Source organism: Acanthopagrus latus, chromosome 16 (genome assembly GCF_904848185.1).
Source record: "Acanthopagrus latus isolate v.2019 chromosome 16, fAcaLat1.1, whole genome shotgun sequence".
NCBI lineage: Eukaryota > Metazoa > Chordata > Actinopteri > Spariformes > Sparidae > Acanthopagrus > Acanthopagrus latus.
The window spans coordinates 16514120-16541531 of record NC_051054.1 but is presented as its reverse complement, the minus strand read 5'-3'; the positions used below and the strand labels follow the sequence as shown (position 1 = coordinate 16541531).

The 27412-nt window shown below is 43.1% G+C and overlaps 3 protein-coding genes across 6 annotated transcripts in view; 1 reads left to right on the top strand and 2 right to left on the bottom strand.

Annotated features, from left to right (window-relative positions):
- Nucleotides 1-232: 232 nt before the first annotated feature.
- On the bottom strand, nt 233-6622 carry zgc:193593 (uncharacterized protein LOC564090 homolog). Of its 2 annotated transcripts, none has more exons than XM_037071757.1 (3): nt 6516-6622; nt 4437-4740; nt 233-2788 (listed from the first exon to the last, which is right to left on the bottom strand). In XM_037071757.1, the coding sequence occupies exons 2-3, from the start codon at nt 4485-4487 to the stop codon at nt 2495-2497; spliced, it is 345 nt and encodes a 114-aa protein (XP_036927652.1). In that variant the 5' UTR covers nt 4488-4740; nt 6516-6622; the 3' UTR covers nt 233-2494. The 2 variants fall into 2 exon arrangements, with proteins under 2 accessions (XP_036927652.1, XP_036927650.1); XM_037071755.1 differs by lacking the exon at nt 6516-6622 and adding an exon at nt 3283-3383 and having other exon boundaries at nt 4437-5417.
- Nucleotides 6623-7826: 1204 nt separating this feature from the next.
- Nucleotides 7827-16930, bottom strand: LOC119004493 (glutamate-rich protein 1). 3 transcript variants are annotated; one of them, XM_037071446.1, is made up of 6 exons: nt 16358-16642; nt 15486-15629; nt 15120-15266; nt 11450-11827; nt 9570-9764; nt 7827-8070 (listed from the first exon to the last, which is right to left on the bottom strand). In XM_037071446.1, exons 1-6 carry the CDS (start codon nt 16374-16376, stop codon nt 7970-7972), a joined length of 984 nt encoding a protein of 327 aa, XP_036927341.1. In that variant the 5' UTR covers nt 16377-16642; the 3' UTR covers nt 7827-7969. The 3 variants fall into 3 exon arrangements, with proteins under 3 accessions (XP_036927341.1, XP_036927342.1, XP_036927340.1); XM_037071447.1 differs by lacking the exon at nt 16358-16642 and adding an exon at nt 16759-16930 and having other exon boundaries at nt 7828-8070; XM_037071445.1 differs by lacking the exon at nt 16358-16642 and adding an exon at nt 16649-16784 and having other exon boundaries at nt 7828-8070.
- Nucleotides 16931-17112: 182 nt separating this feature from the next.
- Nucleotides 17113-27412, top strand: part of dlgap2a (discs, large (Drosophila) homolog-associated protein 2a) — a 174405-nt gene continuing 164105 nt past the window's right edge. The window contains exon 1 of the mRNA XM_037071440.1: nt 17113-17239. Coding sequence (XP_036927335.1) covers nt 17222-17239 — 18 coding nt within the window. The 5' untranslated portion in view covers nt 17113-17221. The remainder of the gene's footprint in view (nt 17240-27412) is intronic.

The following is a 27412-nucleotide window of genomic DNA, read 5'->3' as shown; positions in this document are numbered from 1 at the left end:
CTAAAATCTACACGCCTGACCGATTTAGCAGATGTAAAGCTGCAAAATCAGTGTCTAATCCATTTTAGCATACTTGTAGCAAAACAGCATAAAGTGCACTTTGACTAAAAACACATTTTTATTTCTTGGTAGACAAAAGAAAAGCACATCTTCATCGCACAACACTGTACACAGGAACAAAAAAAAAAAAAAAAAGGACAAGAGAAACTGACCCGCAGGTGTGACTAAGTTCAACAGCAGAGCAGCATGTTTGCCAAATGCTTTTATTTCATAAATCTCTTCCAACAACTTTCCATTAAATATTAACTACAGCGCTTACAGTACAAATCTCTCACTTAACGAGCACAGCTGAGGCGGAGTACGTAGACCTTTACACAGTGAGCTAACAGATTAATATTGTACTTTCAAACATTCCCTGTATTTTGATTCCCGGCGGCAAACGTGTTTTTTTTTCAGATGCTCCCTTTTTTCGTCTGGGTGCTGTCTTGGCAGTCCCCCCCCACCACGCCCCCACCTCATAAACTCCACTCTGCTGAGTGAAACGGGAAGTTTGCTGCAGTGAGGAGACAAGCTCTCCCTCACTCTCTGATTGAGATCAATAGGTTTCCACAGTGCTCTGTGCTCACTGTGCACCACTGCAGTATAAAGAGAATCCATCAAAAAAAAAAAAAACAGCAGCCAGGTGCGTTACACAACCTCGAGCACCCACACACATCGATTTCCATGCCTGAGTGTGACTTTAAAAAGCAGTGCAGGAGAAGAGTATGTTAAGTACATACATAAATCTGAATCGGCTGTCGCAGGAAAGTTTTATAATCTGTATTTTTACCCTGAATTTTGAGTATCCTGCTGTATGAGACTATCACAACCCCATTATGATGTGTCAGTCCGTGATCCAGATTAAGGTGAGCAATTGTTCGGTATCTGAGGCCAGTTGGAACCATTAGCCCCCTCTTCTGAGTGGATTACGACCATTTTGTTGGTGACCTACTGTGCCAGCTTTCGGGAGGGCCACTCTCAGGGCTCTAAAAAAAAAAGCATAACCTGCAACAACTAGCTGCTAGATGCAATTTGGCGGACGGACAAGGGGATGGCTCTTTAGTGATGAAAAACTGGCTTACAAGGTTTGGCTGACCTCTCAGTGATGAAACACTCTCGCTTTCCCACCATCTTCCTTTTCTTCACAACTATACAGACGGAACTTTCTCCTCCACCGTGTCATTGAGGTGTCTGAGACACAAACTTCTTCATTTAGCAGATTTTGATATATCATATAAAGACAGTACGACCCTGTGCTATCCATAAGGCACAGCACGCATTCTCAACCACGCTCAGCATCTCGCCAAACCCTTTTCACTGTGACATTTTTTTGGTGTAATCGCAAAAGGAAACACCAATCCCATACATTTTTTAATCCACAGTGGGGCGAATGGTGGACTCTGCAGGGGGAATGGCACAAAGTTTGGATGCACAGGGACCGTCTGCCTCTCACGGGTCCTCGCCTCTAATACCAGATTAGGCGAGTGACCGCGTCTGCCAGGAATGATTTTCCACCTGGGGTAATCCCCGCAGAGGACACAGGCTTATCCAGGAGGAATCACCATTCTGCCTCGTTCGCCTGCCACCCGCTGTGTCAGCCAGGTAAATAGGGATTCATAATCCCGAGGGTGTATTTGTGCTCGTCTTGCTTACATGACTCAGGCTTTGATATCAAAGTTCCTCAACACTCTTCTACAGAAAGAAGTGTTTACGATCCACAACACGGCCCTGCCACTCTCCTCCACTCTTTCATCGCTCTCGCCAAACCCCTTGTGAGGATTAAACTTTCCTGAACACGGGAAGCTCCAGTCACAGACTCAGCCAGCCCGCATCTTCTGCCAGTGTCGCTTGATTGACAGCCGGTGGCAGACCGCGCCAGTGAATGCCAAAGCTCGCTGATGGATGGCACCTGCTCCTCCTCAGAGGAAATCAATTGAAGTCATGGGCAGGGATGGACTGCTAAAACTCTTACACATGGCTGTCTGCCTGGGGAGGGGGGGCACGGAGAAAAGGTTTGCCAACCATCTGTGTATAGAGGGGCACTGCCAAGCATCAGTCCCTTTTCACGCCATCCCTCAATAAGACACACACTGTCTCCAAATTAAACATGTCAGTTCCTGACAGAGTCTTTGGGAGGTTCCAGCATCATTACGCACTCATCCAATCAGCCGTATTGCTTTGGACCTTCTCGGTGCATTAAAAGCTACAATATTAGTGGCTAACTGACACAATCCAACAGCAGTGAATCTAGTTTTATATGTGTTGCACTAGTTACAGAATATCAGACATCAAACTTCAGGTTGAGGTCAGTCCAATAACCACACTTGCTCATCACCAGAGAGCACATGGGCCACATCTGAGCGACGGGCCAGCATAGCTACGATCTTAGACGCGCGGAAGTGTAGTTACCCGAACTCAACCTGTGATGTTGCCCAATCTGTATCCACTCTACGGATTATTTCAGAGGAACTTTCTGGCCCACAAAGGAGGGAGGTGGGATGTCCTGGCTGGCAACGCCCCGGCGAGCGATGTCCAGGAACGGGGTCCTGTGGGCTGCTGTGCCCACCGTGCTGGCATCAGTGTGTGTGCCAATCAACTGCAGCACACGCGCAGAGGGCCGGTGGTGGAGGGCCAGCTGCCTGGAGCTGTAGCCACACACCCCGATCCCCAAGGCCCCCAGCAGCATGGCCATGCCGGGCACGGACTTCTCAGCTGGAGGCGTCACAGACACATTGTGGTAGGCCTGGGTCTGGAAGGGGAGAAAAAAAAATGGAGAGAGACATGTGATCAGAGGAATTCCTTGGGATTAAGCGAGTATGAAAGAGAATTAGGGAAATCAAAGCAGTCAAAAAATAGCACAAACCCCCAGCAAACAGCCAAATATTCTTGATTTTACACGTGGTTTTTATGTGGATGCAGATCAGTTTCGGAGGACAACATGCCTCGCAGCCCTTTTTGTCTGTGTCAAATGAGCGAGCTAAATATGCTCACCTCAGCCGCCGCCCCATCTCCTCCTCCCACCAATCCCACAGAGATTAAAAACTCATCTTCTCTCATTTACCAAATCGCGGTCCGTCTCCTTTGACAAACAAAAAGCTCGTCTATTTTGCGATATGGGCAATTTCCTCAGTGGGCCCTTGACAATTACAAAAAGCACAGAGGAGCAAATAATAGTAACTTCATAGTTTTTCTAATGGTGCTGTGTCACAGGCAGTTAGGAAGCTATTCCTGTCGCTCACTCACCCTTTTCCCATTTCCATTTACAACGCAATGGACTGTCACAGGCTTGGGTTTCTCCATTGTTTGTGGTAAATGCCACCGGAAAGGTGATTGTGTTTTGTGAGCTAAAACAAAAGGCGTCCTTTAGTTACTGGAACAGAAACCTGGAACAAACTCATATTTTTGTGGATGGTGTGTGTATATAATATGACAGTACTGTATTTAATCATCTGTGAGACACTTGAAAAAAATGGCAGAATAAGGCTCAGTGAATCCAGCTTACTAAACGCACTGTCTCCGTCTATAAACCCCTGCATGCACCTATAAAACCAGCACCTTGCAAACACTTCATTACATCAATGGCTGCTCTCAGAACTGTCAACATTATTTCATCTGCCACTCTCTTCTATTCCCTAAGGGCCAGCAGAGACCGAGCACACCAAGTACTGTATGTAATCTTCAAATCCAAGACACTTTGAGGGGCTTCCTGCCGTTTTGTTTTAAAGGTCTTAAATAAAAAAAAAAAAAACAAGTTGCTTGATGCAGAAAAATTGCAATAAAGTGCTATCCACTTCTGTGTCTCAGACCGTAATAGGCAACTTTCAAAGACTCAGCACTTTGTGTTCCAAATAGACAGCCTTAGTGTCTCTGTGCATCAGAGAGTAAAATCCACAGCACATGGAAATATTCTGTAGCTTGTTTATTTTTCATTCCAACAAAGTATCAGGGAAAGATGCAAACCTGTTACTTAATTTCATTTCCAACAAGCTATTTTAGACTGTTAAATCGGTCATAAAGTGACACCAGAACATCCACTTACCTCCTTTATAAATCATATATTTAAAATGCACCTTTTTTGAAATGTAAATATCACCTCAAGGCTGTATAATAATAAAAAAAATACCACCACCACTACTACTACTACTACTACTACTACTAATGATAATAATAATAATAATAATAATCACCTACTCCATATATATCCATTACATTATTTCCTCTGCACTATTTGATTTGTTTACATCCTAGTTTTTGGTTTGTTGCTTTTATGTTGTCTCCTTTGGAAGTATAAAAGAGATCAACATTGACCCCTGAGTCAGATCCCTCGTATGTGTACACATACAACAGAGCTGATTCTGACTTTGACAGCTGAACTCTTCCGAACTGCTCACACTCACCTGCAGCAGCCTAATGTAGCCCGGGGTCAGTCTTGGGACTCTGAAAAACATATTTGGAGCTTGTTTGATGGTCTTCCTCTTAAACCAGGAATGAGTTACAGGCCAGATGTCACTCAAGCTCCTCTTCCCGGACTCCCAGGACCGGGAATCACACTCACGAAAGATCTGTCCCTGGTCTGGTGTGTGCTCAGACAATTCAACCTGTGCTCTGATGCAGGACAGCCTGGTCGGCCCTTATAATGTCTCCTTCCAGCCTTACATAACAGACAGTCTGCAGGTGGCGTGTCTAAGGGGATTACAGGAGCTGGCACACAGAGACAAAAGAGTTGGTCAAAACAGAAGGAATGGAGTGTGGGGCTGGGTCATGCGTAACAATCAAAGTATGGTTGAATCATATTAAAATGTTAAGTGCTATTTTTTTTTTTGGAAATTACTTTGTGAAACCAGTAAAGTTCTAACTTGGGTTTTAAATTGGTTTGCATGTGTCCAAAGCTTGGTCTGATCTTTTGCATAACAGTAGAACCCACTTAATTGTATTAAAGGTGTAAAATGTGATGGCCACCTGTCAAATTCATACTCAACTGGGGGTTGGATATCCCCAGAGTCACTGCTAACTGCTGCTAACTGTAGCTGCCTTTGCTAAATTAGCTTAGTTAGCTCAGTAAGCGGTTGTGACTTGAAGCTCTGGGATCAGGGAAAAGTAAGTGTTTACACCCATAAGCACGGGAGCTTTGGACTGGGACAAGCTTTAGACGGGCTAGCTGGTTAGCATGTTAGCTTCAATAGATTGCTCTGCAACAAAACACATAGAAATCATAATGTCAGAAACCACTACTTGTTTACATTCAATTTGGTTAATTCTTGAATCTTACATATTGCACATTTAACCATTATGTATTTTCTACATAACCTTATATTCGCCCTGTTTAGACGTACTGTATATCAGTACATTTAACACTATAAAATATTCTCATTAATAATATGACTATTTCAGCAACATCAGCCAGTCATAATATTAATGTTAATATCACTATAATAGTATTAATCTAGCTACTATACAATATATTATGGTGAGCAGGTGTGGAGAATGAGAGGGATGTCAAAGCATTGTTACCCATGAGGCCCAAATCACCTGAAGTCAGAAACACTAGAATCCATTTGAATCTGTCAAGTGGGTTGATTCAGATGTGTTTCTGTTGATGTGCTCTGTGGCTTCTCCTGCCCTGTCAGCAATTTTGTTTTAAGCTTTAATATCCACCCAGGCCTCGGGGCCGCTGACTCCGAGTGAGGTCTTATAATGAGGTAGCTGTGCTGATAACGTCTCCCTCGCTGAAGAGGAATTCTCTCCAGCGAGCAGCCAGCAATGACCTTCTTCTCATCTCTGGTAATAGGCCCCAGTTCTGCCTCCCGACTCACGCATCCATGAATAATCTCAAACCCTGGCATTGATGCTGCAAAGTCATGATGCCGCTGAAAACTTGTGACCCCCTGGGTATTATGCACTAAATGAAACTGTACAGCTTTGAAATGAATACAAAAAAACCCCAACTCCAACCACTAATGACTGGATTCTAGGAAATACAAAACGGGCGAGGTAGTGCAAAAACATTAACAAGACAAAGAATCTACATGCTAGCTGCTCGGTGAGGCTGTAGTGAAGCATAATGCTGCTTTGAACTAAATGCTGACCTTAGCACACTGATGTTCTCCATCTTTGTTGAGCTTGTTAGCAAGCCAACTTTAACCAGTGGGCAAACTGACACTAAATAGGGCAGAGGTTGAAACAAGTATTGAACCCAACACTGACATCATTATTCGTTACAGAGAACTTGACTCTCTTTTAGCTGTTTTTGATCGCTACCAACTCCCGAGAGAGATACCTAGCCATCATAAATATTATAAATTCTACCTGTACTGTTCTTGCTCAAATTGTCTGCCATGAAAAGGGCCTACAGATATATTTATTTTCAAAGCTGAACTCCTGGAAGGATTGTTAAGTGACCATCAAAATCAATCAGTTGTACCAAGTTTTGTGCAAATCTATTTAATGCTGCTGTAAGTGTCGTCGTTTTAGCTAACCTCCTGTCCGTTTTGCAGTTAGCAATCCCCTCTCTACCTCACCACATGAACGAGCAGCGGTAATCGCCAGACACAGAAGCAGACAGGAGGACTCTGCACTCTCTCTGGAGTTCTCTGGTAAAAGTGATTACTGTTCAAATATAGAGCTATTTAACACTTATTTAAATAATAATAATATGTCACTTGCAGCAGCTGAAACAGTTGTTGAGGTATTTCTGTCTGGTTGAGGATAGAGCAACAGACACACATCATTACAGTCTCATGGAACAATCACTCTTTTTTTTTTTCCAATGATGGTGTCAGGCAATGTGAATTTTACCCTTATTCTCTCCTCTGGCTAATGTCTGCAGAATAAGCCCATGAGCTCCCATCACACACAGCACCTGGTGCATCCACCCCTGACTAGAGACCACAGATGGCGGCCCTCATGTTAATTGTCCACCACTATCATACCATACTCACACACATGCACTCAGAGCTGTGTGTATAACCAGTGGTGCATCCCCGCTCTGGAGAGACAACAGCTCCTCTCGAGCCGGTACGCGGCAGACAGCTCTCGCTCAGGTCATCGCAACGATCCACTATCCAGCCGAGATAATTCCCTGCCCTTCTCCTGAACCTGCTCCCTGGCGTTGAGCGATGGGTAAATGTACTAGAATAGCTTATCTCAGCCGTAGACAGGTATGGTTTTTGCTGGAGGTTAAGCTACTGACTCCTTGGGTGGTACAGGTTCCTAAATTCCACCGACGACAAACTGTGTCGCTATCTTGAGCGTTAGTTAGATAAGGGCAACAAATTGTGATTATATAATGAGACTGGCTATTGGTCTTTATCAGCCACATAGTGAATATCTGCTGAGACACCATTAGTATGATCAGTATAACATCCCTGAATATTAACTAAATCCAGTTATATTGGGTGAAACAGCAAGTCTGAAAAGGCCCGTGGAACAGCAACTTGGTCAGAAATTGATTTGTGGGGAGTGTGCTGTTGATAATTGAGGAGTTATTAGGTTAACAGGCTGGATTTAAATGCCATAACATCTGCGAAAAACACTGGAGCTTCTGGCAGAGCTGACATTTGCTTTCTCCGGCAATTAGGGGCTCAGATGAGGAGGACGGGTCTTAAGTTAATACCAATTAAATATTTGATTCACTCGAACTACATAAAACTTGAACGAACAGGAAGGTACGTAAACACTTGGTCGATAATGACAATGTGAGGCTGACTCATGGTAGGCAAGGAAGGATTTGCCTAGCTCAGGATTTACTGGCTTTGTTTTCTTAAGGCATGACAATGAGAACAAAAGGCATAGATCAAAAGGAAAAATATTTTATAATAAAAAAAAATATTTTACAACATTGTGAGCATATCAATAACTTTTTGTCTAAAGCGTTGGAGCACAGGAGAAATAATCCTTCAGTCGAGTCTCCGGCTCAGCGTGACTGACAGTCTCATGGGTGTGTTGTAGAAAGCCCTGTCTTCTTGTCTCCCTGCATGGGAAGAATGTCTGTGATCCAGTATTGGAACAGTGAAACGACGGCTGTGGTTTCCTCTAAAACACGGAGAGAGAGAGAGAGAGAGAGAGCAACATTTCACTTACAGCCGAGACCGCTGCTGACAACACAACACCAGAGGAACAGTCAGTATTTTCACCTAAGAGACTGATTTGCTGTAGTGTTTTCAGCATAATATATCAAAAATCTCCAACCGCTGTTCAAATCTACTTCCCTCCTCTCCGCGTGTCCATATTTAATTTAACACGACTGACTCCATACCGAGAGGGTGTCTTTCTTATGCTTATTCTTGAAAAGTTTCTTCTCTTTAGTGAATCTATGCAGAACGTAAAATAGACAGCATAAAGTGGAGCAGTCAAGCCGATGTCATTCAGAAGAGGAACTCCAGGGTGCAGTAAAATATTCTGAAAAGAAATCTGCTTTAGACCCGCTCCAGCACTCAATTGATTGCCCCTGCAAGGGCAGAGGAGAGCTTTAGTGAACTCACTTAAAGAATTTTAAAAAGCACACGGATTAGCTTCTGCACGGTGCTGAATGTGGGTTGCATAAAAAAAATATATATATATGAATGGTGCTTTAACATGGAAATCAAAAATATTCAGTCGTGTTAAAACTGTCACATTGTGATGTTAATGTTATGCTATAATGAGATGCATCAAAGATGAGTCTGGAACTGGAAAGATTCTTTCAAGAGGAATTCTGCTGACGTAACCTGCTGACGGAGTTGCACTCGAAAAACAGCAGCGTTTACAAACAGTGAATCGAAGCATGACTCAGATGGAACGAGGTGGGTGGTGGGGGGGGCGCTAGAAAAAGCTTTCAGGCAGAGGTGGCTCAGGTGCAAGGAGAGGATGGGCACAACTAAAGCAGCCTTTATTGTAGGCTCTTGCTCGTGTGTTAGCAAACTGTTTTTGACACGGTGTTGTCCTGGAGACCGGGACGGGCGAAGACGCGGGTCACATTGTGACCGCTCATATGGCCGTGGCCTGAATCTCCTGGGTGCTCTCTCCACCCTCTCCCTCTCCCAAACACATACACTTGTCTGCGTGACGGCAGCAAAGTCCCTGCTGATCCTATTATGCAGCCGGCTAACCAACCATGGAAATGCACAAACACAAACATGCACACGTGAAAACATGTCAGGGGTGGGGGGTGGGGGGACCCACGAGACGTTTTAGCTGCTGGCAACATAAGCAAGTTGAAACATGTTGTTTAACTCATAGCGCAGGTCACCCGCGTCTGACATGTCATATGGATGAGACTGGCTGTAGTATTGCAGGTGCGTACAGGTACAGGCGCATGAGGGCAAGTAAGGGCAGGTAGATTCAGGTGAACAGTAATGATCGATGTGAGAAGCGCATAGAGTATGAGGCAAGCAGGGACAGACGGAGGCATGTATTAACCTGCAGGGACAGGTCCAAGCAAGAGGAGGCCCCGTGTGGACAGGGATGGGCATGAGAGCACATCACAAACAGGGAGAGACAAAGATGCCACCATTATTTTTGATTTTGATTATTTATTCTGATGCGTCACTGACCTGCAGACATAAGAGAAGTGTTATAGAGCTCCTGCAGAGCTTTTTCCAGCTTCTCTGTCTGTTTCTGTTGCACGAAGGCCTTGAGACTATAGAGCTGCTCCAGGACAGAGGTGGGCCTGTGTCCGCTTGCTATGCTGCTCAGAAGGTTGTCCATTGTCCCCGACAGGAGGGATGGCTCGTCTCCATGCGACGAGGCTGGAGGAGCACAGAAGAAGTTAGGGTCGGTCTGCTGATTAAAGGTATCGCTGTCATTATTCAGTACCTAACATTAGAGGGGAGCAGGCACGCCATGTCTGTGGTTTTGCTGCACAACTAGGCTACTTTTGTGGTACTGCCATGGGCTGAAGTTTTTGTACACTGGTAAGGTAGACCTATTTTTTCCATTAGCAAGACCGCAACAAAGGAGAAAATGTAACACCTGTTGAACTTATAATGTGTATCAGTATTTGTGCTTACCTTATTTCAACTAACAGTAAATATACAGCTAATTCATACATGTATTTACTTTGAGGGGTATGGTTAAAATACAGTGATGCAACATTATTGCAATATTATTAAGCTGAAATAAGGTATGGCCTTAACTACAGTCATATGGTAATGACATCGCATTCAAGTTTTCTAGGCAGGAGGGGGGAGGGACAAGTTTATGCATCAGTCTAACAGCCAACATGTTCACAAATCTACATGTTTTAATAACAATAATACTGTATCAACTCACATAGGAGCAATTAGGGAGCAAAGTGAAACAATTGTTGAGGGAAATCTTGTTCAACAGGAGTACTGTCGGACTATATGGTTATAAAAGGGCATATTCTGAGTTCTGGTATTGGGCTGATTTTGTCACACAGACCTGACAACCGTGGAGAGGAGTGTAATCTGACAGCAGAGAAGCTGACAAAACAACACCTCCATAAATTGTACCAAATATCTAATAATAAACAAATCTAATAACACATCTTTTTAAAGTTTTACTCCTGCTTTTATAAATGTCGCCTCTCCTACACGCCACTGTCTAGACTGTGTCATCACAATAGAGAAAACATCACTCGTTTACTTTTCATTTACAGAGCCAGACTGGGTGCATCACACCATCTATGCATGTCTCGCCATTTAGCATTAATCTCGCTCATTTACAAGGCTGCTCTGCCAGGTACAGAGGAGCTTTTCTCTTATTTTGAACACTGGTCCTGGCCTAATGTTCAGCACACCCTGCGGCTTAATGAACTAGTTTCTCCGAGTGAGTTCAAAGCCTTGATTAAAAACTCGGCAACGGAAGAGTGCGGACGCTTTTCTGTAAGCTGAAATTCTGGACTGCCAGTCTGCTGCAAAATAATCCTCATAGTAACATGATTTTAACTTACATAATGACTGAAACTGTGACTTCCGTAATAGTGGGCTTTCTTGGCTCGGTTTCCTTTGAAATTGCTGTGCAATAAGTAAGTTAGCATCCAGCACTCTGACAAACAAGTTTATCAATTTAGTACAAACTAACAGCCCTGCGATTTTAGCTTTTACACTTTCAACCAATTACTGATGCTGTGTTTTTGACTATTTGTTTACTTCCTGCAAGCACTGTCACATCATGGTTCAAAAGAAGCGCAGATGTGCGGCGACTTCTGTTCAACGGTTTTAATCATCATGTATCAGCATTTGGCAGAATTTAATTATGTGTTTGCAAACTTCATCTCAGAAAGACACCAGCTTTGTGCATCAGAGAAAGCAAAAAGAATCAAAATCAAACAATCCCCTGGCAGAGTGTTAGTTTTCCAAATATTCACATTAAAACGAGCACAGGCTGTAGAAATGCTGAAAGACTTAGAGCAGAGTAGAGCGGAACCAGCTGATCCAAAAAGGCACGCACTGCTCTGCTCAATACTTACAATCTGACTTATAGATTTCAATTGTTGTCCTGAGGAAGTCTGACACCTCGGCAGCTCTCGTCTCATTATCCTCCTCCTCCTCTTCCTTCTCTGCTTCCTCCACATCTTTTCTGTAAGTGAACTCCAGGGCAGCGGCCCGGGGCATCAGGCCCATGGAGAGCAGCTTGTCTTTGTGCCGTTTCTTCTTCAGCTTCCTCTTCTTGTTCCTGCTAATGCGCTCTCCTCCCTCATCTAGGGCTGTCCGACTCTGACCCTCGCTCTCTGGAGCTGCGCCATCGTTCCCGGAGCCTTGATGGAGAGGTTGTTTCTTTTTCTTCCTCTTCCTTTTTCGTTTGTGTGCCTCCTCTTGCTCATGGTCGCTACCACTGGCGCTCTGCACTGCAGGACATGAGATAGTGAACTCTTGATTAATTTCAGAACATTGTTGATCCATCACAGTCTGCATAAGTGCCTCTATGGAAAATCTGCCTGAAACAGAACTGTGAGCTATAACGGAGGTGGGTGGGTTTCATCTGCAATCTGGATGAGGAGAAAATGCCCACAGACCAGTAAAGAGTTGAGTCCAAGGGATGTCCACTAATGTTTAATGAGGCTGAGAGATTGCAGGATTCCCTCCAGCCAATCACTGCTCCAGCTGATTCCATTAATTAGATGCTTCGTCATTTTGGCTGATTGCATCCTAATCAGCCTGTGTGGTTACTGATTGAAAAGGACTTGCGGAATCTTGGCCTTACATGCGAAGAACTATAGAGTACAGATTACAGGTGGAAACGTTAAAATCAGCATACTGTACATGTGATATTATGTGGTGTCTCCTGACAGAGTAGTAGACATTTCCAGTATCATACTGATTTCCTTCTCTGTAATGATCATGAAATCTTCACCTTCCATGCCGCTTCTGACAATTCCCTTTATTATGAACCAGGCACTCTGACGAAAGATAAAGGGGGCCAACACTCAGGTTTAACATCAATTCTTTACTTATCGCATTCTTCCTTCCTTATGGAGATCATAATAAGGGCTCCTGCAGTGCTGTTTTAGCCTTGCCATTTGGTTCCTCGGCAGAAATAAATCCTCCCGAGTGTTAAATCTCTTCCTCATGCTGAGCGGCTTCCTCTCCGCCTCGTCACACAATTCCGCTCCTTAACAGCTCAAGACATGCTGAGAGGTCAAAGAAAGCCAGCACCCTTTCCAATTCTTAGTGACCCATTCCCAACTACTGAGCAGTGAACTGGCCAGCAGCCAGAACATAATGCAGCTGAGCGACGACGACCGATGCTGAAAGTTAATTCAAGAGGAACAACTGTTCAATCTCACTTCACCAGGGACCGTGGCGATGACAAACTAAAGTCACTTACAAGACTCGTCTCTCAGGCGAAAATGAACTCGAATTCATTGCTGTCATCGCTGCTGTCTTTTTTGTGACTCGTCTCATAGACCATCTGGGCAGCACCCTCCCATTTGCTGCAGGCAGATGAGTGCACCGGGGCCTTTTTCAGAGCTTGTACAAATATGCAATATTTATGGTGGTTTTTTTTTATTAATTCTGTTCTTTTCTGGTAGATTAAAAATAAACCAAAGAATCGTACGTCAACCTGTTACTCAGCATACAGGAAAGGAGATTCTTCCAAGCCTAAATGCACTTCTTTAATAGCATCATCCGTCACACAGAAGGTATCAAGAAATTTAATTGAGTTGAAAAAAGGTGCAAAATGCAAGAATTGGCCACCTGTCAAATTCAGCTATGTACTTAAAAAGAAAGGGTCATTACATCACCATATCTTGCTTTGGTGCCAGGCTGTGGTGACAGCTGTATTCAAGTCCACGGGAGATGCATGGAGAAAGACACTAAAACCCAGCATATCTAGGTCGTATGACTTCTGATGGAGAAATTCCACCAGAACATTAAATAATGCTCCTCACAGAGTAGGTTAACAACAGATTTTTTTTTGATCGACACGTTGTTCACTCCTCGACTGTGTGTGGAGACAGGCTCCTGTTCGCAGTGTGATTGCAGTCTCATCAGCGGAAATCAGTCAAACCTGTCCTGTTTGATCCATATATTAATAGCCCTGTCAATCTTTTTGGGGAACAAAGTAGTTGTTATTAACCTACTCTGTTCTTTCATTCTGTCGAGTAATACAATGTAGATATGTCGGGGTTTGAAATGTGTCTCTCCAGGCATTTCCCATAGACTTCAATACAGCTGACACCACAGTCTAGCACCAAAGCAAGATTTGCTGACATTATGACCCTTGCTTTTTTTTAGGTTCCTTGGGCCGGACTGGGAAGTCGGGCACCAGGGAAGTGTTAGTGTTAGTGTTACTGCTATATAGGATCTTTTTTTTTGTTATTTACCACGAGGAGCCAAGCCTAGCTGGTCCATATACCAACTTCAGTAAAAAATCTCTGCAACACAATACATACTATGGGCATCATAATTTCAAAACTGCTATTCTTTTCACATTCTGTTACCAATTTTTTTACATTTTCAACTACAATTTTCACCCCTTAAAGAAAAACACTGAACAAAGGGTATGTGCAGATATGATGTCTTATATACAGTGGTGGACACTCTGGTTGTGCAGAAAAGGGGGTTTCCCCTGGTTAAAAAAAGCCCATTCTTGAGCCGACTGACAACAGCACATCAATTATGGAAGAGGCTTTTAGATGACTTACATTTCCACATGTCATTATCCAACACTGTGAGCTCAGGCTGCATGTAACAGTGTAAACACAGGGTGGAGATGGATGCGGTTATTCAAGACAACAATAGCAGTTGCCTCATTTACTCTTAATACATTAATCATTACTATATCACTGCAGTTATTGTTGCACCGTTTCTATAACATTATATTTGATGGATTTGATTATTATTAAAAGCTCAACCCAAGCTGACCTTAAATGGGACTTTAGATTACTATTTCCATCAAGGCTCACTGGCCCCTAAATCAGAAATGTGATTCAATTAAGGCGCCGCTGGGCTGACGAGTACAATTAATCAAAATTAAGCTCATCGTTCATTCCAGTGGGCACTTTTAGATGCCACACTGTCTCAGCCAACAAATCGCTCTTATTTCACCGAGGTGAAGCAGAGGCCCGTCAGGTGGATGGAGGGACGATGAGTGCAGAGACGCGTGCAATGAGCCGGGGTTGTTGTTATTACAGTCTGATTGCTCCGCCGGTTTACGACAAGAGAAAAGCGCATACAAAATAAACAGACTTTCAATTATGCATATCAGGTGCTGTGTGTATGACTGATCTTTGAATCAAACTGCCAGAAAACTGTAAAAAACAAACAAACAAAACATTTCAGCCTTCAGCATTAATGTCAGCTCACAATTCAGCTTAAAAAAATGGCACCAATGAGGGGGTAAGCACTTTGTAGATAAGCTGGAAAAGTTTACTCTGACAAACTGCACAATATGAGCGAAAGTGAAAATCTACCATCTTCAAACACCATCTGTGCTGCATTCAACTTCTCTTCAGTTCAGACACACAACTGATATCACTATTTGTTTCCCTGAGCTTGTGGTGAGGCAGAGACAATCCAGAAGAGTGACTTTAATAATAGAGAGCGCCTTCCCCTGGAGAAACACCCCGCCGTAAATCTCACCGAGCTTTATGGTGCACATCGGAAGTACATAAATGTTGATTATGGTCGTCTTACCAGCTGGGTCCTCAGCACTATTTATGCTTTCTAGCTGAGCGAGTGTGACGGATTTCTCTGAATCAGTCGTGTAGTCTGCGGGAGGAGGTAGGACCGTGTACATCCGCCTGCCCGGATTGGCTGCGCTCGGCGTCTTTCCTGCATCTCCTGAGACAGACAGTGCAAATACAAGAAGGCAAAGAACCCTGATGGTGAGAGCAGCAGGAAGGCAGCATTTCAATGAGTATGATGATTTGGTATGCGTGGAATTTTAAACAAGGGAAGAGGATCAAAGGGAAAATTACAAAAAAAAAAAAAAAGATATTTCACAAAATATTGCACTTTTGAAAGCAGTAAATGTCAGTTGTGAGCTTCACATCATCGTACCAGCGGCAGTGTTCTCCTGACGAGATGTTTTCCTTTTCCCATAGTTTGGTTTGGCCAGGGCCTCTACAGTGCGTGGTGGGCTAGGCTCCTTCTCCGATTTGGGAGCTGCAGGGTAGAGCCTCTGCAGAACCTTGGACTGAAACACTAAGTGACCAGACACGAGACAAAATCAATCATAAACACATTACACTACTTGTTAACCAGAGAGGCACTGTGCATTGTAACGTTTCAGATTTTTTAAGGAAACCTAATCCTAATCTTAACTTCATGCTTAAAACCAATCAGTTTATTATGCAATTGTATGCGTCCTCTCTGGAAGGGTGGAGTAGGATTAAAAGTTCATTTCATCCAAAAAATGAAGTCAGTTATAATCTACTCTGACCTTTGCTGTGAAGCCAAGAAACTTTCCGTCAGCATGGGCGTGAGCAGATAATGACTGGATTTGACATTTTGGGTGAACTTCTCCTTTAATTTGTACACAGAATTATATATCTCACATGTGCTTCCTAACAGTAACAACGGGTGAGGTCATAGAAGCAACCAGTTAAACAAATCAACTTCAACAAGGTGCTGGATATATACTAGTAATAGCACTAACACTGCACCCCAAGTACCTCTCCGCTCAATATGTTACAGTACGTTGCCAACACTCATGTATAAGGTCCGCATGACCTGATATTGACGTTACAGATGCTTCTAGATGACATTAGCGTTGGACGGTGAAGCACGTGCATTTGTTTACAACATATCCACCTAACGCGAGACTTAGCCCGCTAGCTATGTTAGCTAGCCAGTCGCGTACAATAACACCGCTTTGAATTCAACTATTATACGAGATACAGTATGTTCTCCACGACACCGGCAGTGCTCACCGTCTTTCCTCCGAGCCATATCAACCTATGTAGTTGTCTGAGTCGACGCAAAGCGAAGGGAAACCTAAACGCAACATGTGGCTAACGGCTACTATGCTAGCGAGCTGGCTTGGTTAGCCACGCAGCCTGCTGGCGTTAAAAAATAAACCCGCTTGCAACAAAGGTTAAGCCAGCGCACACGCGTTAAATACACAAGCTGTGTATCGTGTATGCCACTCCAAGGCTCCGTCAAAAAGTGCATTATTGCTCGGACTCCCGCAGCTGCACCCTCTCCCCTAAGCACCAGCTCACAGATGGTAGGGCTGACTGCACAGCAGGAAGTCGCTTGGTCCATTCGTGCCGGATCCTATTCACATTAACGGGAATTCACTGAATCTTAAGTTATCACAAACAATATATACCCCGTATATCGTGCATCTATATATTATTTTGTTCAGTTGAATCCATTCTTAAAATCGGCATGTAAAGCAACCTCGTTCAATTTAGACTTAAGTTGTTTTTTGGGGGGCTACACAGTCACTGTGCAATGGATCAAAAAGACAGACATTTTAAGTCTGTATAAATTATAGGTCTGAAATGAGACTCCGGACAGTTTAAGTGACAAACGTGTGTTACATGAAGGCTGACTAGTGCAATGCATCAGACCTAGAGCTCCCCATGTGTCTGAAGCCCGTAACGACAGCGGTTCGGGGCGTGCGCACAGCTAGCCAGCTGTAGGACGGGGTGGAGGCGAGACGGGAATACTAAACAGGCACCTCATGGCTCAGCATCAGCACCGGGCTGAGTTAGGATTTGCGCACCCTCCAAACTTGGCTTGGGACCTCAGCATGTGAACGGGCTTTGCAGAAGGAGGATCCACCTAGAATGTCAGCTCTGAAGAAGGTAAATCCCCTACAGCTCTCCTCTTGTAATCTTTGAGCACACATTTTGAACTCCTACCATTATGACATGTGCAGGATTCAAACATGTGTGCATCAGTGGAAAATGGGTGTGTGTCAGGGCAGTTTGGTTGCAGGGTTTTCTTAATTGTGGAAGATGAGCAGACCTTTAAGACGATAACATTGTATAACCATTTTTTTTCAATTCAGTTTATATTAGGTGCCAAAATTCAAGTTTGTTTAAATGCAGCAAGGTGTTACAGTGAATAAAATATGCATGTTGCATCACTTTTGCATGCACATGAATTGTGTTCACCACTCTGATCTGCCTCCTCTGATGTGGTTGCTGCACTTACATTCTTACCCGAGGCGAGGAGCATTTCAGGCAGAAAAAAAGCCCTCTTAGTTCAAGGTTAACTTCTCAAATTGTCGGTCTGTCAGGTTTGATCTGCCCCCCAGACTCCTCCTGTTGTGCACTGTCACGTAATACTGTACGTACCATGCCGACTGTAAGCCTCTGTGGGTGGATGAGCTTCACCGACTGTGTCTGACAGAGCCCAAGCCCAGTGCTGGCAATCCTGAATGAGAGTGGAGCTCCATGCAGCTTTACAAAGGAAGGCACTGGAGGAGTTGCAGGTTCGGTCAGAATCAAGGAACTACTGAGACCTGTGTGGTGAACAAGGCGTTGAACAGCATAGGCACAATTCCCGCAAGCCTTCTGATTAATCAAGCCGTGAGACTCCTGTGAATGGGTGATTATTACTGGTGTAGGAATCAAGCCTCTTTTGTTGTTGAGGATGCTTGCAAGATTAGAGATAGTTAACAACCTGTGTTTGTGTGTATGTGTGTGTGTGAACAGCTTGTCATCGTTGTCACTTGAACACTGACACACCGCATTGTTTAGGATTCAGTGCAGTTGCGAGTATTAATGCCTCTGCTCCAGCAGATCCCCGTGATTGAGCGGCAAAAAAAAAAAAAAAGACAAAGTGTATAGAATGCCGAATCCACAGCAAATGCACGGTGCTCAGCGCACACTGAGTGACAAAATGCTGGCTGCCAGCACTCACGTAGTCAGACATCATAATCACAGAGGCGCTAAAAATAGGGAACGATATTCATTGCAATGCTTTAGAAGCTCAATGGAGTTATTGCCGGTTGCCCTGGCGGCTAGAACTTTTACCAAGATACTCCACGGTGCTTCACTTCCACCTTGCACAATAACACAAAAAGCCTTTATTTTTAGACAGCAGTGGTCGGCCAAGCCTTTCTTCAATGACGCGCAGCTGCTGGGGTGAGACTTGTTGAGTAAGTGATGGGGATTTTCACCCTCTCCTCTAGGGCGCACTTCCACATTAGTTCATACATGGAAACTGCATTTTCTGCCACAGCAACAAGCACACTTTATTTCAGGTCTGAGAAAGCGTGCCATGTTAATTCATTATGCAGGTGGGCGAGAAGCGCTATAGAGCAGTGGTAGTGGTGGCACGGAATCAGGAGTAAATGATCAATAAGTAGGGTAATTGACAGTATCCGTGTGTGTATACATTGCCTGGATGTTCCTGTGCAATATGCACGCACATGTAGCCAGCTGCACTTAGAGGAGAGGGAAGCTGTGGGTGGACAGGTGGCAGGTGGCAGGTGAGAAACTCATGTCACCTCCATAAGTCCTTATGTGACTGAAAAATAAATTACTTGTCACTTAGCAGCTTTTTTTTGGGGGGGGGCAGGCCACCTTTCACCTTCTTCTTTCAATGAAAAGCCTGATGATTCATACAAGATGAAGAAATCATTACTTATCCTACCAGGCACTTTCTCCTCTTTAAAAAGAGCTTAATTGAAAGCCACCACAAAGAATAAAAGACAAAAATACCTAATTGGAAACTGACTCTATTTCCCCCTCAGAGGCACTTTCAAGTTGAAGGTAGCTTGTCTCAGGATGTTTTCCGACGCTGCTGTCGAACTGCTTGCACGCACAAGCACAAGCACAAGCACAAGCACAAGCACAAGCACAAGCACAAGCACAAGCACACGAACACATACACACACATTCCCACGCAAATCGTCTTGCAGAGAGTTGTCAATGGGAGGCTTGTGTGGACTTTGCGTACTTGGCAGTGACACGATAACGCTCTCATAATCTGTTTGAAGATGCACAGAAAACTTGAAGCGCTACATTTATGCGTGCGGTGATGTCATTCCGGTCTACAGGGGTAGAGCAGCGGCAGTGAATGTAGACTAAAAGTCAGTGCTGAAACATTCAGAAGGCTCTTTTCTTATTCATCCACTCACTGTGGCAGATGTTTTAGCTCCGTTCATGTCATATTCTTCTCGTTCCTCTTCTCTCTCACTTTAATACTTTCTCTAAGTGGTGGATGGAGTGTTCAGAGTCCTCACGTAAATAAAACGCTGTAAAAATACTCTGTTACAAGTAGAACCCTGCAGAAGAAGAGGATTTCCAGTACTTTGGCCTTGGGTGTTTTGGCGTGTGATTTCATACTTACCTAAAGTTTTGAGATCAGCAGAGTAGATTGCCACTGCTGACATGGCTACATTGGCTGTAACGCAATCCTTTTGGGCAACTCTATCCAAAGTTACGTCCACTAAAACTGCTTGTTTTTACCACTGACACGCTGAGGTTGAAGTGTCTGACAACATTACAGAAACAAACAAAGAGACACAATGTGTGAAATCATAAGTTGCTTTTTGTAACCAGAAAGACGAGTCTTGTTCAAGGAGAAGTCTCGCTTTGAAATCTCAGGAAGTGATTTGTGACAGCTGTTGACTCATCTAGATTGTCAAATCAATTAAACAGTCAGTAATGACTTGGGAAATAAATTCTTCCTGGCAGGCCCTCGAGGTAATCTCTTTCAAAGCGAGACTTCTCCTTGAGCGGGATTTGCTTTTCTGGTGACAGAAAGGATCTGATTATTTAACAAAATTGTTTTATGATGTTGTTACCGATTACACATTACACACACTGATTAGTGCCAATGTAACTTTGACGATCGCAGAACCCGATAAGGATTGCTTTGCAGCAATTGCAGCCCAAGTATAAAAATACATAAAAGTATTGTTTTATTTTATATTTTATACTTTAATCACAAAATGTATATAAAATCAGGAAAACGTACTTAGTTAAAGTACTGAATGCAGAAAGATGTATATTATAACTTTTATACTACATTTTCACATTAGAGTACTATAACTCATCCATTACTGTAAAAACAGGATTTTTATTAAAACAGTTACTTTACATGGATACGCAACTAATGATGACTTTGATATGGATTCATATGCCAGTTATTTTCTTTATTAATCAATCGATTATTCGGTGTGTAGAGATTCAGCAAATAGTGAGAAATACCATCACGACGACCCAGAGTCCAAAGTGACACCTTCGTAATGCTTATTGTCCAAGCAGTAGTTCAGACCCCGATATTATCAAATATGCATTCAAATGATCAAAATAATTAAAGGGAATAGTCATAAGCCATAAACCATGAAATGCTTTTTTAATTACATAAAAAACAACATCATAGACTACAAAAGTAGCAACATTTCATTTGAAGTGAAACGACTAGTTATTTCAGCTGTACCTGAAGCACTACTAACGCTTAAGTGTATGTCGTGCACTTTAATGCAGCTGTGGCTCACGGGGTAGAGCCAGCATCTTGTTATCAGAAGGTCGCTGGTTTGATTTTGCCTGGTCTGCATGCCGAAGAGTCCTTGAGCAAGATACTGAACCCCAAACTGCTCCTGATGTGGTGGATGGCATCTTGCATGGCAGCCACTGCCATCAGTGTATGAATGTATTTATGAATTACTGTAAGCCGGGTCAGACAAAAGCGCCTGCTAAATGTAAATGTAAAAATCAAAACACAATATATTATAAGGGCCTCCTGAGTTTCTTTTTTATGTATGCATCTTAATTTGGAACGTTAAGAGCAACTAAAGTGTCAAATAAATGTATTGGATTAAAAAGTGCAACATCTCCCTCTGAGTAGAAGTAGAAAGCAAAAAAATAGTTTTAAAAAAATACTATGCATGAGTAAATGTACATCCACCACCGCTTTGTATTACCTAATTTAGTCATGTGTGTTCATCTTACTCAGTTTCTTTCTTCCTCTGCCCCTCTGTCCCCGTATTTCCTCTCTTTTTATTTCTCTAGTCATTCCCTGATGAATGTCCCCCCTGCATCTGTAATAGCTTGGCTTTAGTGGAAAGATGCAGAGGCAATGGAGGGGGGTGGATGGCACAGAGCTCTATGAATCTAATATAGCATAAGAACCAAGTATGTGCGCTGTATAGACAGTATGTGCACTACTCAGTTAATCACATTTGTGCTGTGGGGGCCCCCGATCTTCCAGGCAGGTTGGCGTCCCTGATTTCTCCTAGGGTTGCATTTACTGCAATAGCTGCCACAAAGCCAAGTCATATATGACTCATTACAAGGTCTATTAGCAAGCTGGTCTACTATATGTAACAATTCCCCTAGCTGGACAGTCATAAGTTTTATACCAGTTTGTACCCTCAATGATGATTTCACCAGAAAGCCTATGTCAGGCACATTTTCATTACAACAGCAGCTGTTGGCACAGCCGAGAGACTGCCCATGTGTCCTGTCAGCTGTCTGCCTTTGAGACTGTCTGACTAGAGACAAAGGTAAATCATCTCACGGTCTAAAAGGAATCATTAAATTGTCCCTGAAGGCCCAACATGTTAACACAAAGTGTGAAATTTAATACTAATGCAAGTGCAAAATCCTGTTTGACTCCAAGTGTACTTGAGGTCTCTCTTGTACAGTTTAAGTTTTAATACCATTGCTGCTGGCGAATGGCCCGGCTCTTTTACAACCGAGTCTTTACCAGAGCATTTAAACCGAGCAGTGAACTTGAATATATCAGCCTAATAAAACAGAACACTTAAGTGAAGGACGTCAAGGCGGCAGAGTCTTTTTGATAGGGATAGGTCTAGGAGATCTGATTGAGCTCCAGAGAATTACTTATCGCTTTAATCGTCCTAATGTGGTCAAGCTGACGAACATAAAGGCCATATGCAGCTGTCGCCATTATTACTGTGCATCTAGGTGGGGTTTACCTTTGCAGAGCCAACAGTAGGTCGATTTCACTTTCCCCCTGCAACTTTGGGCATGTTGCGCTTATGGCATTAGTATAGATCACTCCTGTAGACGTTCTCTCCACCCTTGGATTTTAGGGGAAAAGCTTTGACCTCCGTCCAACCCTGTAATCACATCCCCCCTGCACGTTCAAGATGCATTCACCTGCCTCCGTGAATCTGGAGGGGATCTCAGGTCTACACTTCCCCTTTCATCTACATGCCTACCCTCTGGTGATGAAATCAATAAGTCAGATAAAGTTTATTGCCTCCCTGTGTCTTAGACAAGAATCAAAGAATCCAACAGAAAAAATTCCAACCCTTCCCTTTAGGCGTCCCTCCAAAGCCACTACTCCAAAATACATAAAACTGAACAGTGAGTTCACTGAATGCCCTGTTGCTCTTGCTGGCCCTCTATAGGAGATATGTATGTAATTGGCATGTTTGCTGTGTTCAACAGGCTCTCTTAGCTTTTTCAGTCTAATAAATACATAGATTAACATCTCTGTTAAAAGCCACAATCATACAGACACAGGCAAAATAGCCGTCATGCATGTACCTCAATCCAAAATGTAAGAAGACACCAGGCGTCATCATAATGAACATAATAATGAGGCTAGCATCTTAGCATGGGGACCTCTTCCATCCTTGTGCAGCTAGCTTGGTAATAGCTGTAGCAATTTAGCTGCCTAGCCATGGTGAAGACTCGGGTCATGTGGAATGAGTGCATGTTCAGACCAAAAGCACATCCAATCATTCTAATCTCATCGAATGACATGATTGAACAGCTGGAGAGGTTAATTACAGGCCCTGTCATTTCTTTAAACAATGCTTTTTCTCTGCATCTTGGCCTTCCATACATACACCAAATGTTCAGCTTTTGGAAAACCTTGGCCAGATTGAAGATATTCTGAAACTGTGTCTAATCAGCAGTGTCTAATATCTGGATGAGCAGAAACAGAGGAGATCTTTGGAGGCGATGAAGCAGACATGCATTCCTCAGCGTTTGTGGTATCATTGGCAAATTTTGAATGCGGACTTTGTGTATGGTATTGGAACATCTGAATTTGCACGGTGACGATATGTATGTTATATTAGATAACATCATATTTAGACTGACACAAATGGACACTGATAATGCAGTGATGGAAAAGAGAGACAAAAACAGCTGCTTGCAGTGTTCCGCTGACAAATTATCCAAAGAGAATCTAGCATTTGATTTATAGATTGCATCTGGGATGTTAAGAGATTTTTAAAGAAATGGAACAGAAAATGCTTCAAAATGACTTACCATCTCTAGCTTTAAGTGGAAAACTAGGAGTTAGGAATAATGTGGTAAGTGTTTCATTATAAATGTAAAGTACTGTCCCTCAGACTGAGATAGCTATAGAGTTCACGTCCCTGGTAGTGGTACTGGAATGCTGTATGTAATAAAAGTTACAGATTTTAGCTCGATGCCTTTGCAATACACACAAAGCTTTTCAAAAATCATCAGTTGAAGTTTGGAGACTGCAGTTTGTGGCATTGCACCATTAGACTGCATGACATTGAAAGGTGTTTATAATATTTTTTCCACTTCTGTGTCACGTCTCATTTATCTGTTGCTGAGCTGAGTAGTTGCAGTTCAAACCTTATCCTCTGCTCAATCTGCACACCATTCATTAGAGAGCTTGTCTGGGTAAGATGGGAGCAGAGAGTGCTTAAGGCGGACAGGAAGAGCGCTGAAATACATTGGAGTGATTCCACTTCCCGTCCGTCCCCTCATATCTCCATTAGCACACCAAGAGTTGCGCTCTAGTCCTCGTCAGCGGGCGCCAAGATACCCCTATTACACACTGCCACTTGTGATAATTGCCTGTCCCTCTGTGGTAATTGTGTGAGGAGATAGGTAGGCAGTCTGTATTTTTCTGCCCCCTTGCATGTGTCTGTGCCGGGTGTGCAGACAGGTGTTCACATTGTGAGCATCCTGAAAGACCGCTGCGCCCAAGACTGGTTCCTGTTGACCGCTCAAATTAGGCTGTGTTGCCCTGAGCCTCAGATCAGTGCAGAGCCTTTAAATGAACCTGGTTCATTGGAGCCTGGCTTGTTTAGACAAATTTACACCAAAGTCCAGCACAACGAGGTTGACAGGGTATGTCCACATCTCACGGGGCTCACCACTGGGAGAAAAAAAATAGAAGTTGCACAACAAGAAAGACTTTCACTTGTACTTCTTTCATGTTGTAACTTTACTTTTGTGGATCAGTTTGTGCTCAAGTTTGATCTCAGAGGCCATCTCTGATCCACACACTCTATTCTGATGAGATCTCAAACGGTGTCTGAGTCAGCTGACTCACACCATTTGATTGTTCTTTTTAGTTCAAGAGCGTGCATTTTGTTGTTTTTCTCTCCTTCTGCTTTTACATCAACAGTCTTTGTCTCTCTTGAGTACCCTTGGACTGTAAAGTAAACGGCCACACAGCCCAATACCTGCTTAGTCCACGACAAGCTCAAAAAACAATCCACATGTCTCGCTTTTCTGTTGATTCTGAGAGGAAAAACCCTCCAGAATTGACATTAGTTAGTTTCTATGTGCTACACACAAGTGTACCGCAGAAGCTCAGCTATCTAATTAGTATCTGGTGAGTCATCCTAATTGTGACTGGTTGAAGCTGTAGTGTATAGTACATAGTGCCACACTGTAACTGTTTATATTGAAATTATGCTGGGAATCTGGAACAGTTAAGAGATCTCAGTCTTGAACACATATGCGAGAAACACAGGAGAACTATGAATAATTTCTTAATCACCTCATTTTTATAGCCTGCTTTATGACCAAAGTAGTTTACTTCATTGTACTATCATCTCATGCATTTCCAAACCATATGCGACAAGAAATGTAGACTTAACGGGGTGATAACTTGGACAGTTACCGGAAGCATCCACTTTAGAGCGTTTAATGATATCTCCTCTGAATCCGTTTTTTCCTACAGCCTGGGGCTAACTGGAGAATAGCAGCCAGTCCTGTTGGAAGAACATGACTGTGAACGGCTACAATATTGCCAAATGGAGCCTTTTATTAACTCGCTGACTCAATGGGGTTTGAAGGCTCATTCACAAGAATGGGCCTTCCAGTCTTAAGGCACTGCCTTGGATTGTCTTTGAGGATCTGTTTTTGGTCATTTCCATCTCCACTGAAGGCCTCAAAAAATGCCACGGTTGATTTTTGACAGGTTGTAAGGCTAATTTAATAGTCATTTTACAACACCAGGGTTGTGCTGTAGAGCAAAATTTGACTTTAAGTCCCTTTTATGCTTTAATACCACCTAAACTATTTGATAAAGTGGAGGAGGAAAGAAGAAAATAAAGCTGGTCCGTAGTCTGTTGATATGGCAGCAGATAAAAACATTATTTGAATAAAACCAGCTATTTAAATCGACGAATGATGCTAGAGAACAAATCCATACAAATACCCAAAATATCAAGAGAGACTCATGATTGTTTTTGTGATTCCAGTCGTCCCAGTTATATGTGTCCATGGGACTGTCCTGCTGTGCCTTGTAAATCTTTCCTGTTAAAACGCGGTGACATAAATCCCCTCTTGTTCTCATCCCGAGATAAGCTTCAAAAGACAAACAAACGGATGCCTAACACATTTCCTCATGTGAAATTAGATGCCTTGCTTCCCAACTCCAATCCTTTTAAAGCGTAAATGAGAGGCAAGTGACAGATCTTGTGTGTCTGAAACGCTGAAGAGTGTCCCTGACAGTTCGTTTTCCACACTCCTCCAGCATGAGCCTCTGCCAGGCACCCAGCCCGCTAGCCAGCATCAATTATAGCTGTACATCATGCAGCTGTTTGAGTCATTACAGACCAATCATCTCACATCTCTGCAGAGATAGCTTTTTTTTATGTTACCACCCAATGTTCTACAATACTTGTTTACTGAGTATCTCTTCTGCACGACTCTGCGCTCACTAGATTATGAGGATAAAAAGTCACACATGGAAAATGATCTATAGAATTTTGCAAATTCCTACACGAGCTGAGAAGAACTGCCTCGGATTTTGAATGCTTTATTTTGCTTGAGACACGGGATTAATTTCTAAATCCATTATAGAATGTTTGATACTTTGTTTTATCAGAACAATTCGCCAACAGTACATCTGAGCAAGGCATGCAGTTGAGCAGAAGCTGCATTTGTGTGCCTTTTGATATTTACATATTTACTGCAGCCGCCGCCATCATAGCTGTAAGTCGCTTTGGACAAAAGTGTCTGCTAAATGTAAATCCAATGTAATATTCTCTCACTACTCAACCAGCTTAACTTCATAATCAAATTATAAGGTAACTGTGATACTTTTATGTTCAGTGTGCCTCCCAAGCAAAAGTATGTCAGATAAAGTGAAATCAGTCTGTGGCCTCAGTCTCTGATTCATAAAGAAGCCTCTGCTGACAATAGACTCAGATATGTGGGTATTCAGTTGCAAATAGGACACTATGTTATCTTCTCAGGGACGCCACAGGTCTCTTCAACAGATTATGAAACCTTCAGGCTGAAAGATGGGGTTGATGTGGTTTAAGAAGACGTCTGGCCTCGCGCTCGTGACTTGCGTATAATGCAGGTGGCTCCAGGGTGTGATTCCGGAGAATTCGTGGCATCCACCAGTGTTTTCATGTGCGAGCGAAGATGAACTAAAAATAAAATATGTAAAAGTGATGCTCTGTTTACCGAGTGATCACCACCATGGATGCAAATTTACCTAGAGGTATTTTAGCATCTAACATCAGGCAAATCATTCCCCTTTTTTTCTGTCTGGTGTAGTTCAGAGTGGCTCCGATGTCACGTTGTTGACAGCTGTACTATTTTTCTCAGGCAATTATTTCGGGTCTTCGAATCAAAGCACTGACACTGCAAAGCTTGTTATCTTTTTGTCTGCCGTCTTATAAAAGCATAAAAGTCTTTTCTTTAGTGCTTTTCACTTTTTTACTTTAAAAGTACTACTTTTTTTTGTTACTTCATTTTTTTACTCATTGTATTACAACCTCCTGGGCATGAACTGGCGGGTTTCACTGAGCTGAA